The following is a 14,331-nucleotide window of genomic DNA, read 5'->3' on the forward strand; positions in this document are numbered from 1 at the left end:
TGAAATATTTGGATCTTAGAAGGGAAAGGCACATCGGTTCGAATCAGACTTCATCTTCTTTCTTTTTTTTAATTTAAATATATAGATTTATTAATAATTATTAACCTCTGATTGTAAAATTTTTTTACGATAAATAATAATTCAATAATAAAAAAAAATGAAAAAATATCAAAAGCTATTAATGAAATAAAATTTATGTACTTTTCATTTTAAACAATTGTGTGTATGTAATTTAATAGGCGTACAAGGAAGTCAAATGGTGCCCACATCACATTTTTTTACAACTATACACTGTTACACTACTAGCCGATTCCCTCACCCGACCGTCTAAAGAGGGGGCTCCGCCCCCTGGATCCTCGACGCGTTCGTATCCTCATGTTAGTGAGAATATTAAGTATTTTACAGATATTCACTGAAGAAAAAAGATTACTAATTTTACTTAATTAAATTTCTGTTACCCTGATGACAGAAATGTAAGGAAATAAAAGGAATAATACATTTGCATATTATTTATTTAGGTACATCGTTCGTATCAAGAAGCATGATGCTTCTATACTTATTTTTATAAAATATGTCAAAAAGACTTGTCTACAATAGTTTATTTTTAACAAAATGTAAAAAAAATATTAAGTAAAGTAAATGTTAAAAACAACTTACTGTTTATTGTACAAAGTACAATGTATTACACAGTTGTTAGTTCAATTTTTTCCCGCTTTTTATTGGAGAGATAATACTATTTTATTAATATTACATAAAACTGTACTATTTTACTATAAAATATACTATATTTTACTATAATATAAAATAATTCTTTTACACCATAAAAAACTTATTTATACATTTTTTAGCAACTAAATAAACTAATATGGTTTTATAATTTAAAAAATTCTTTAATCCCCTTCGTCTCCAAGGATATGGAAATTCAATACTTTATCACCGTAGACTTAATTTAAAAACCCATTTCTTGACCTCTCAATCTGTTTTTTTTTTGTTTCTTTACTTTTCTTCAGGAATATATTACACTTAATCTTATGTAAACTAGAAATACTCGTACAATCATTATTTACACACTGGTGTACAGGGTTAGCTAGTAGTTTCTTTTCCTTGCGGCAGGGAGAAAGTTCGATGTCAGACCAGTGATATTTTAACGCTGATTATTATTCGGCGCTATCTCTATTCTGTTATTGGGCTCTAAACAATAATACTTAAAATCTAGGTGTTACAGATATTCAAGCTGAGATACACTTATTACTTAAACATCGGAAGAAGCTCCCTACGGTATTCAAATAAGCCTTGTATTTAGATACTTTTAAGTATTTAGATACTTAAGAATACCATACAAATAAAAAATACCGGTTTTAAAATATAAATTAAATACGAAGTAATTTTATGAACTAGATTATTACTTATTAAACATAATTTTTTATGAATTTTTAAAATTTAAAGTAAGAAAAATTAGATATTCCAGCGTATACAGTTTAATTATAGAAATATTTTCAGTCTTTTTTTGTTGAAATTAACCTTTCCTTTTAACCCTTTAGGTAACTACTAAACGTAATTTTAACATTGAAGAATTCTATTTTAATATCATACCTGTAAAATTAATATTTTAATGAGATTAGGATAAAAATATCATATTTCTGGCTATGTAATAAAAATATATATATTTTTTTATTAATAAAAATTGTTCCCTTTTATTTTTACTACGCTACCAAAAAGAAAAATTTTATTTTTTAAAAAATAAATATTTAAAAACTCTTATAAAACGTATTTTTAAACCAGTAAATTTTAATCTCTTAGGTCTTAAAAAAAAGTATCAAATACGTGCTTAAAGAAAACAATCTAACTTATGATATTTCACATCAGTTCATACATATTGGAAAATAAATTGTTTACAGTACGATATTTTGGTGGGCTAGATATGTTTATGTATAATTTTAACAATCTCCCCTCAGAATAATGTAAAACATTAAACCGCTGTATATTTTCTTATTATTGCATAAACCTTGCATAACCTTACACAAACCTTGCAAACACATACAATATCACACCACTTACACAAACCTTACGTTTTATACATACGGCTATAACATTTACAAAAGTTATGTACATCTCGAATCAAGTCACCCAACAACTACCGTTGTAACGGTTTTGTTTTTTAATTTCTCAGTAAGAAACGTCTTTTCATAATAAATACGAGATTTTTAATGCCAATTTCAGATTATAGACAGCAAAAAACAACACAGAGAAATCCAAACATACTATGATTAACTCATTCATTTTTTGTTTTTAGTTTCATTATGTTTAATGTAATTCATCCAAAAAATAAAAATTATTAAACTGTTAGAAATAAAAACTAAATAGTCATAATAAATTTTAATTTATGTATTTTTACTATTTTTATATTACTTATGTAACCAAAACTGCATACGGCACGGTGTTCTCCATTTAAAATTCCGTTTCCTCCAAAAATATTTATTCATTGCACTCGTTCATCAAGATATGAAATTTTCTTACAATTCTAGCGCCCTTTCTGTACAGCGAATTCACGTCTGATATTATACCCTCATAATAAACTCTTCTTGTTCCACATGCTGACAACAGAATGATTTTCTCAAGTTTTTAAATTTGAGCCTCATGTACTTTAAATATTAGAATTATGGTTATATTTTTGTATATTAACGCCGATCTATCAAAAATAATGTAATTATTATTCTTCTTGAGAGGATTATTTTCTTTCGCTTTCTTGAGTAACGAATCTGTGTTTCTGTGGGCTGCCTAAGGTTATAATTTAATAAATCATTATTAATGTGGAACAAATATTCTATTTCACTCTAAACGTTTGGTGAAATATACAACCTCTTTTATATTGGTTTCTATCTCAATGATTCTGATTACCAGATTAATAATATAAAAATAAGCTTTTCAAAATTTCCTCAGTCGTTGCCGTCGATCCATTAAAGACTGATGAATTAAATCACGTATCAAACAAAACTATTCATGAAGATCTACCAATAAAATAAATCAATGACCTTTACCTAAAATTATACCGATGGTTTAAAAAAAAACGAATTGCTTCAAAGCCAGGAAAATACCGAGAGCGCGCGTTTTTTGTTTAAAACACTATCAAATCCGGACGGTTTATTGCACTGAAATACTATCAAAAGCGTACATCATAATCTAGATTATTTTCAGAGCTCTTATTCATGAATAACTCTTTAATAGATTTGGTATATCAGTTTAGCATGCTTGTACCTGATACGTTATACATATGTGTTCAGCTTCCATACGAAACTATAAAATATTAAAATATATAGAACAATCCAGAAATAAGTAGTTAAATTTTTTTAATGGAAAATTAATATAATCCTTGATGGTATACTGAGTGAGGATATTGTTAACAATAACAGTGGTTTTTTTCTTTTTTCAATTCAAAAGTATAAATAATTTTTATCATATTTCATAAACTTAGTCATGCACGCTATTTGTCAATTTGACTTTTTCTTTTTTTTTTGAAAAATGATTGACTGACTAACAGGCGATATTTTTTCAACTTTTGTGGCATAGTTTTACAAATATTAAGAAAAATCATTCAGAATAAGTGTAACTCCTGTTAGTAATATATATTATTATTAAGGTCGCTTTGAATTATCATGTGCGTGCGTTTGTTTAGTTATATGGAGATCATGTCTATTCTGTTAATGCTGTTTAACCTGCTAACGTCATAATTTTCCCTTTACAATAATCTTTAATCGTAATTTTTAGCCACACAATAATCAATTATGATTAGCCGATGATCACTATCGTGATGTAAAGATAAAAGATTTATGAACTGGTATACTCATTATCTCTGTTATTAATCGAAAATATTCCATATACTTCCGTTGTAATATACATCTTGCAGTTTATTTATTCAGTTTGTTACGTCTAGGTGTTTATGTATTTGCATGCGATTATTTAATAGTTTACAATTCTAAATTTAAAAATCTGATTAGTCCAAAATCACGATTATATGCTTATAACTTACTTCGTATTACTATGTAATAATTTTTAATGCTGTACCTTATAGTTCTAGAGATATATCAATTACTTTACACAATAAACCATTAATCCTTTTAGTATCGACAGTCATTGATTCGTAAATTATTATAATATATCTGTAGTATTTATCTAAGTTCTTTTAATTTGTTACAAGTGTAATTACAATTATAATTTAATATCACTAAAATTAGCTGTTTATTTTCAGTTAGTAATTAGAATAGAATTTTTAATTATAAAGTCTATCCATTGAAATAATAAATCCAATTTAAATAGTACAATTTAAAAAAATTGCGTTTTATTTATTCGTTTTTTTTTTTAATGAAAATAGTACAAAATTTCTGGTAAATCAAATTGAAAACTTGTAGGTATAATTTAAGACTAACTTTTTATCGTTATTGTTTTAAAATTATGAATATTTTTATTTGAACATATAACTGTACATATACATAGAAAATCCTTTACATATCCAGCAAACAAAGCCCAACATAAAGTGATAGCAAATAGTTTTTGAGGTCTCAGGATAAACCAAATTAAGGGTTGCGCGTTTTCAGTAATGATTGCTTGAGAAAATTCAGTAAAATTCTCTTCCAGTCTTAGGTTTTTAGAATTAGGCGCTTTTTTTAGTTGTTTCCAGTATTCTAGCTCTACTAATTTTTTTTTTATTCCGCTCCATATTGTTGCGACAATTCTGTAAGGTTAAACCGAGAATAAAGGATGGAGTAATGTTTTCTAAGATAATTTTTTTTTCGTGACTTAAATATTATCATTTTCCATAAATAAAACTGAAACTTGTAAAAGTACATACTGTTTATTAAGGTTTTATTTTCTAAATTCCTCTCAGGACAAAGTTTTAATAAATTAAAACTATTAATCATTTTTTAACAATACTCATATAAAGAAAAAATTAAATAGCATATTAAAACCAATGAACAAAAATATAATTTTTATAAAATGACAATGTAAAACATTTAAAATATCATAACTGTTTATGAATTAATTAAATAAATTTAATTAAAATTTGATGTTATGTAAATTGTATTATTTAAAAGTGAAGCATACTAAAGATAGGTTAACATAAAATAAATAGCCTGAAGGACAGAGATGATATTTGACGTAGTCGAGATTAATTTTCTCCCTCCGTACCAATCTTTGCACAAATATAATTAACGCAAATGAAAACAATGAATCCAAACGTAAATTATTGTCAAAGTAATGGAATTTAACAGAATTTTATTATAATTTGTAATTACATTATTTATTATTATTAAAATTTGTAATATGAGTAAAAGTATATGCAGGAATACTAAAATACTTGCCAATTACACATCGTATTTTATGTAATAATAACATTAAAACGGAAAGTTAGAATTTTATATTACGTGTTCATTTTATGAACATTATGAGAACAGTTTATTTAACAATTCTATTTACTTTTGCCTTTATATACACTAATTATTTATGAGGAGTATACGTTTCGCATATAAATATGCTAAATGTAAATGTATACATATAAGTCTGAATTTGAAATTTTTGAGTTATATGAAATTTGAATTTCTTTAATTTTTATTCAATCAGGTATTTTCCTGTATTCATTTAGTAAGCATACGCTCAGTAGTAAATCACAAATAAATTTCAACTCCAGGTTCAATGATATATATGTACTTTATCTACGACTTAACAAAAATTGCCTGTAAATGTTATGAATTGCAATGTTTACTTTTTCACTTTTTAAATTCTCTTTTCTTATTTTTGTCCAAAACGGAAATTTTAAAAAGAGGCGATGGCTCCAATAAATATTTTAAGTTAAAGTTAGATATAAACATTGCTACTACTACTACTAATAATATTTACTAATGTGTTACTGTTTAAAAATAATGTGATGTTTCAATCTTGTTCACCTGAGTCGAGATGGTCGTCATGAAATCTACGGATCAACAAATTGCTTTCAGGACCTTTCAGTAAAATAGTCGAATTCCAGGATTTAAAAATAAAAAACTGTTAATTACTCTTTCCCCGAATGCAACTAAGCCTGTTATATGAATAAGTATGAGAAATCAAAAATCTTCTTTTTTTTCACTGTGCTACTAATAATCTCAAAAAATCCTTTTAAATTTTCTATCCTTTTTTTTATCCTTTTAAATTGTATTTATATTAATATATTTATTATAGCTGACTAAAACACACACATTCGTCTGATTTTCTGACATCAAAAGCTAATATAAGCGTGTAACGGTAGCAAAGCTTGTAATTATAAGCTTCTCCATTTTAAAGATATTAAACAATAATTTAAAAAAGTATCTACAACAAAATTAATTTATAAAACAATTCTCAAGGTTAAAGAAATACAATAGTAAAATATCATTCAGTTAGAACTAGCGAAATTAAAAAATTCCGTATACTTGTTTAAAATTTCTTCATACTTTCACGCATACGAGTATATAGTTGGATGCTCTGTTTCATAATACACTGATAATTTATTGCCGAACTTATACTACAGCCTCCGTAGTAGATAGGTTGGTTAAATCAAACAAAATTATACCCGTTTACTCACTCATTAAAAGCCTAGGTTGCTAGAAAATTTAGGAAAAAATCTACAAACGGTTTTAAATTTTTATTGTTGAACAATAAAAATGTAAAACAATGTTTTTGGTGTTGTTTTGTAAATTCTTATTTTTTTATTAAAAATTTACTACATGAGCATATTTTATTGGTTTTTATAAAAGGTTTTAAGGAAAAGGTTTGGTATTTAAGGTTTTTAAAAAATAATAATAACAATAACGGTTTGAAAGTACTCAAAAAACCTTTAGTATTCGATTATAATTTCGATTAAAAAAGAATGAAATTAAATTCGGATGATGCATAACAAATTATAATATATCAGCATTTTTTTCTAAAAATTAAAAAAAGTCCTTACAGTCAACGTTTCATGCACAATGTAAATAGAAATCTTAATAATTATAAAAAAAATGTTATGTAATTAATTTACATGAAACTTATAAATATGTTGTGTGTACAACATATTTATCATATATATATGTATATCTTCCACCGAAACATAGACATTACATATTTTCTAATGGCTTATGTATTTTAAAAAATTACTAATAAGATAATTTTCATAATACTAAAAAAAATCATAGAAAATGTTTTGGAAAAATTTTTCTTGTTTATAGGAACAAATTAATATTATGGAATAGGACTGCAAAGTTAATACATCTCCTAAATACCATCCTTTTAATAGGAAGAACTAAATTTAAAACATAATCGGACCTGTGGTTCAATGGCTTAGTCCTCATACAAAAACTAAATTTTTGAGCATGGGTGATGTTTTCAAAACTAATATATGGATTTGGGATCCCCATCGAAAAATTAATTAAAATTTCAATATTTCCTTTTAACAAAAATGTTCTTCGAAAAAAAAACAAAAGACACGCATTTATCTTGAGGAACATTCTAGAGGATGACATGGAATTTTTTAAGGTAAAAAAATATCAGTAGACGATAAACAAAAAATATCTCTTTCTCAAAATTCAAGTTCTGATTTCAAGTTGTACTTCTTGTTCTTTTCATGCGGATGTCTGAGGAAAATATTTTTATTATCAGTACCGATAATGTAAATATCTGTTGATAATAGTCTTTCGTAGCATTGCGGTCTTATCCATCGGTATGTTGTGCAAGCCCACCTAATTTTTTGAATTCATATTTATTACTTTATTATTATTATTGTTATAACGACATAGAGAAGACTACTACTGTAGTAGACAAGTCCCGGGTTCGAATCCCGGTCAGGCATGGCATTTTCACACGCTACCAATCAATCGACTCATCCTTTGAAGCAATACCTAACGATGGTTCCGAAGATTAAAAAAAAAGTAGACAATTTCATAAAAATAGATTTTTTCAACCAAGGAATAATTTTGTTAATGACCTTAGAAGTTTATATTTTGGTATGTTAAAGGACGGTTGAAACACATTATTGGAGTTGGATTACCATAAAATTGACTAATGACTTCTGCTTGTTCTTAGTTAAATTTTTATTTGGATTTTAATTTTTCGCTTATTATTTTTAATTTTAAAAACTTTTATATAATAAAAAAAATTGTTATTATTATGCAAATTATTATCATTGTTAAATCATTATTACTGTTATTAAAATTATAATTACTGAATTAAAAACTCTTATTATTATTCTTATTGAAATTATTATTATTATTCTTATTATTATTATTATATATATATATATATATATATATATATATATATATACATTATTATTATAATATTGTAATACCAAGATTATGTTTTGAGTAGATTATCTTCTATTTTATTCATATTACTTATGCGTATTTTGAATTATGTGTAACTTTCGTGTACGTGTTTTATAATATCCGAATTGTTTGTGCAATATACCAATTCGTATATATAGCTGTTCTAAAAAACAGCTATTTTTTTTGTTTTATTGCACAAAACAAAAATAAAATTATTATTATTAATATTAACGTGGAAAAAAACTCAGGTTGTATCATTCTCAAGGAAGATTTCCACCTCGTATTACAGTTACAGCCCTGATGATGTACTTATGAATAGAGTACATGAAGTGAGGGATTTAGGAATCTTGTTTGAGGAAAAGCTTCTGTTAGTAAAACACGTGAAGAGAATAGTCAGTAAAGCTGGGAGAAACCTTGGTGTATTAAAATGGATGGCGCGTAACTTTACAAGCGAGAACACTTGTGTTAATTCTATTCTTCTATACAAATCAATTGTGAAGTCTGATCTTGAATATTGTAGTCATCTGGAATCGTGACCAAAAATATCCTGTATTATGATTTTGAGTGTTCCGGAAAGGTTTCTCTCGTGAGAAAGTTTCGTTTCCCGCCAACTGTGACGAAAAAATGTATCCATCAAAAATTCGACTTTTCTCTTCTTGCTGATAGAAGACGTCTGGGGGATACCCTGCATTTTTATCGTCTGCTGCACGCAAATTTTTCCAAGAATCAGATATTCAGATTCGGGTACTACGTTTCTCATTAAGGAAAATCGTTTTTGTATGATCGAAGGTCTGATCTGTCACCTAATGAGCGATGTAAAGAGGTAGTCGATTCTTACAATGAGGAAATTGACTTTTTTCAGTTCAATGAAAACAGATTCAAACGTTTACGTTTTTTGTTCATTCATGAACAATTCCATCAATAGGAATTAAATAGACACAATACCAGGACGATTAAATCAAATTAGAATAATAATGAATAAATCAGGATTATTTTTTGGCCAATGCTCAGAAATGTGTAAAATACATTATCATATTACCTCCTTAATTTAATTAAGAAGGTAATATTCTCATAGATAATATGCCCTGTACCGATTAGTTTCCTGTATGAATAGGCAAAGACTAAAATAGACTTTTATTTTAATTATATTATTGTTTGTGCTCTGCTTTTTCTGGTGGAATGTGTATAATGATTGTATTTGTTTTATTTTTTCAATTTTTGTAGTTATCTGTACATAATTGTTTTGTGTTGCATACAAAGAGGCTTAAGTAGGTGTTCTATTGTATTAAATTAAATAAATAAATTACTGTTATTACTATAAACTTATAAATATTTAATTCATTTATTTATCACAATTAAATATCTTACTTGTTCCATCGAAATAATGAATAGATAATTTAATACATTAAGTTTGTTATGTAAAAGTCCCAAAATTTTATCCTGTTATCAGTATAAAAATAAGTAAATAAAACCTTCATCCTGTATAAAACTAAAAATTGCTGGTTAATCAAATGAAGGTCTGTTTGAAAATAGTACATTAAAAAAAAGTTTGCTTGCATTAAATTATGTAGTCCATATTATTTAAATTTTATGACCGATAGAATATATTTTATAAATTTATCTAATTTATAAATTTAAATGCATTTAATAATTTATATACACATATATTTATTTATTTTATAAAGATAAGTTAATCCCACTAAACAAATTTCTGTTTAAACTAGTTTCAAACAATATTTAAAGAAATATATATATATATATATATAGAGAGAGAGAGAGAGAGAGAGAGAGAGAGAGAGAGAGAGTGAGTTAAAAGTATGGAAACCCTCAACAATTTTAAAACCGTTCCAGAAAGTATACTGTAACTTTGAGGATAAGGTATCGGTCAACTGCTTTATCTTTTGACGATAAATAGAATTTCAATACCTTTTTAAGGGGTGGCCAGTCTGTACCCAAAATTGCAGCGGAATAATTTTGAGTTTTGAAAAAGATTACATTGATAATTTAAGGAAAAGTTATCGCAAATAAATAAATTTATAAAAATTGGTTGAATGGATATTATCGAATAAATTTATTTATTATTTTATTTATTTATTAGCATAACGTTTGCTTGTATTTAATTTTAATAAATGTTCGAAATATTCTGCTTCTATTGTTTAAAAGTGTACCAGTCGGTTGCAAATGAAGATACTGCATTATTCAATGATTCTTTAGTGATATTTTGTACCGATTCACTACTGTATTTCTATTTTGTATATCATCAATATCTTGAGGCTTATTATGATGATAACAATACTTTTTAAGAATACGTTTTATGAACAATACTTTTTAAGCGATTTCATAGAATGTAATCCGATGGTGACATGCCAAGTGATCTCGCTGGCCATTCTATTTGACGCCTTCGGCTAATCCATCTTCCATTTAAAATTTCACGTACCTGAAGACCGAAATCATCTTGTTGAAACTAAATATTATGGAAGTTGGAGCCAACAACGTTTTAAATATTTGGAACGATATGGTTAAGAAGCAAAGCCTCATATTTCTCATTGCGTTTAAATTTCCATCAAGAAATAAATGTCCTATAATAATTGTCCACCAGCAATACCTGATCATACATTGACTTTGACTTGATACTGTGTATGTGTCTCATGATACCCAGTGTGAGTTAATATCAGTCCAGTATCGATAATTATGGTGATTTAAATTGCCTTTAAGAAAAAAGTGCCCTCATTATTAAAATCTATATTGTGTAATAAATCAGAATCTGCACAAATATTGTTCATCATAATTTCTCATAACTCAAGTCTTTGTAGTCATCTCTATTAAGTTCTTTCACCGGAAGAATTTTGAGGGGTTTGAAATGTTCATTTTTTAATGTTCGAATCACTCAATTTTGGTTTTCGTGCTGCTGTTCTAGTCGAGGAATGAGAATTCTCAATAAATTCTTGCAAAATTTCTAACGATTTGTTGTTTAGTTATTTGTTGCAAATCTAGGCCTCCCCAGTTTTCCCTTATTATTAATGCTCCCTGTTTCTTCATATCTTTTGCTAGTTTTTGGACACTGTACCTTTTGAAATAGGGTTGCGATTATTAAATCTTGCATTGAACAATTCACTAACTTCATTATACAACCTAACTCTATCACCAAAGACCCTCATCCTTAAATGCGTGACCCTCTCCTATTCACTAAGTGACATATTAATAGCATTTTTAGCAGACAATGCAGAAAAAACTAATTCAATAAAATAAACGGTAAAAAAGTTATAAATAACAAATGTGTCTTACAATTGCGGTAAAGGTAGTCAAAGTCAATTAGCCAACCATCACAATAAATTCTCATAAGAAAATAACAATACAGTAATGAAATTCTCTAAATGGAATATACAAGACAATGAATTGCTTCATTTTTGAAACAATTGAAAGAGACCATCGATATCCAGTTGATCAGCATGATTAGATGACCGTAGTTTTATTTATTTACTCATTAAATTGGAACAAAAACAATTTTTTGTGTTGTAAAATAATTATTTTTTTTTTTTAATTTGAATTTAATAGTTAAAATTAATTTAGTTTAATTTCTTTTTGTTAATTTTATTATTTGAACTTACTGAATTTAGTAATTTTCAAAATTCAAATTTTATCCCGTCGCAATTTTGGATACAGACATCGGTACCAAGTTTTTATTTATACTATTTTTCTTGTCTTAAAAAGAAAATTTTAAAGAGTACTTTAAAATTATATATCACACAAAGAATGTTATTATTTAAAATATTTGAGTTACAACCCCCTTTCACAAGAAGTCCACCCCACAAGAAGAGGTTGAAATTATATTTCCCGTCAAAAGGTAAAGTAGTTAACCGATACCTTATACTGAAGTTACAGTATTCTATCTGTAACGGTTTTAAAGGTGTCGAGGGGTTTCCATACTTTTGACTCAATCTTATTAAAAAATTAATAAGCTCAAAAAAGTAAATTAGTTGTGGGTTGTAAGATAGTATTACGGCAAACAGCTGTGAAAGATTTTTTAAATCGAATCACAATTTAGTCTACATAAATTTATATCGACTTAAAGTAATTTAATTTTACAACAGTTTAACCTCGATAATGCGAGTGGATAATTTAGTTTCAAAATGAGATAATTCTGAAGTATATTTAATCTTTATATTACTATGTAAACTCTTCTACCAATAAAGGCTATTTATTTTTAACAGTAAATATGTTAAACTTATTTTTTATAAATCAATTACTTCATAAGGCACTTTATCAGCCTGCAAATAATGGAAACCGAATAGTACAGAAATTTCCTAGTGTAAAAAAACATCATGGATCATCACCGCAATCCTTAAAATGGAAAAATGCTAAGGAAAAATATTGTAGCAAGATATAGTCAGTCACCTTTCTTCCAACTTTAACGTTCATAAAAAGTTATAATTTTGTAAATTTTAATTTTCTATTGATTATTAGCATTATTTTCTGAACACGTATGACAAATATTAAATAGTAGAAAACATGTTTATTAACCTGAATAATTTTTATATACAAAATTCATTCCTCTGTACTTATTCATACCTAATTCAGATCGATAAAATTATTATGACTACTAATAATACTGGGAAATACGTAATACGTATTTAATTTACGAAGATCATCTGTTATTAAACTAACTAATACAGCAGAAAAATTTTAATGGTTGAATTTTTTCCCGAAACGAGGACGTAAAATAAAAATTTTTATTTCAACCAACGGTAAACTGTTCAGTACTAACTCGGAAGGTTAACATGTGATTCCCCAGTACGAACGCATGTAAAAACGTTTCAGTAAATTTTATGAAAGAAGATGAGTGACGATGTTAAATTTTCATATGACTATATTCATAGGCTTTAACAAAAATTCCTTAGCTGAATTTATTTGGTTTAGTTTGCCTTGGCTGTTAAGCCGTACTAGTTCTATAATTATAATTATTTTCTGTTAAATATTTAGTTCCTGAGGATGTTAATTTGTTATTACGAATAAAATTATTTGTCTTGTATGATCACCATAAAGATTGGATTATTTGCCACCCTAAATTCTAAAAATATTTTTGTATTCTATGTGTTTTCTTTTATTTGGCTGTATAGGCCGGAAAAATTATCTTCCGTATTTTTTACGTACTCTTTTATTTTTATCACGTTTTATACCACATAGAAGAAAATTTATTACATTCCCTTTTCTTGCTTATTTTCCCCTGACAGTTGAACAAATATTTTTGTGTCCCTTATGATACATTTTTTAACAAAAAAATTGTAAAGTAACTTTTATTTTTTGAGAATACCTGTACACATTAAGGAAACTCCTTTTTTTTCATCGATTGTAAATTTACCGAATTGTAGAATATGTGTGTAATAGCATAGAATACCAACAATATATAAGTTTAAAAACAAAATTACCGACATGATAATGAAAATATTACTAAATTTTATAGCGTAAATGGTTCATGCATATTTTTTTTTTAAATCTGTAATAAATCATAATTTACTAATACAACATATCTTGTTTAATTAACAAAAATAAACACACGCACACAGACCTCTAGCCGGCACAGCTGATATTAGTTCCAGACTCATAACGATGAATAATAATGTTTTTGTATTTGGTATCCACATTATTTTAAAATAAAATAATAAAATTAATTTTAAAAAAATCTGTTAAATATTATAAAAGTACTTCTCTTACGTAAAAAAATAAGATTTTTTTTTTTTAATCTATTAAAATTCACATTGAAATAATTAAACACATTTATATTAATTCAATTGCCTTTTTATTGTTTTAAAAATATTAATATTATTTTATTTAAAAAAAACATTCGCGCCAACACGTAAACAAAACTTCGCGACAGGACGGAGATAAAAAGATCCACAGAACAAGCAACAATACGATGTGTATCGGATGCAAGACACGGACGAACTGAAGCAAAATTGAGATACAACGCGAGCAGATGTAGTCGGCACACTGGCTGTAACTTGTATTCCCGCTTCTCTTTTTT

General features: G+C 26.6%; 1 protein-coding gene across 1 annotated transcript in view; it reads right to left on the reverse strand.

Moving 5' to 3' along the window:
- The window catches only part of LOC142320294 (lachesin-like), an 884,028-nt gene extending 870,035 nt beyond the window's left edge, over positions 1-13,993 (reverse strand). The window contains exon 1 of the mRNA XM_075358001.1: positions 13,876-13,993. Within this exon, the coding sequence (XP_075214116.1) occupies positions 13,876-13,951 (76 nt within the window). The 5' untranslated portion in view covers positions 13,952-13,993. The remainder of the gene's footprint in view (positions 1-13,875) is intronic.
- Positions 13,994-14,331: the final 338 nt, after the last annotated feature.

This window comes from Lycorma delicatula, chromosome 2 (genome assembly GCF_047948215.1).
Source record: "Lycorma delicatula isolate Av1 chromosome 2, ASM4794821v1, whole genome shotgun sequence".
Lineage (NCBI taxonomy): Eukaryota > Metazoa > Arthropoda > Insecta > Hemiptera > Fulgoridae > Lycorma > Lycorma delicatula.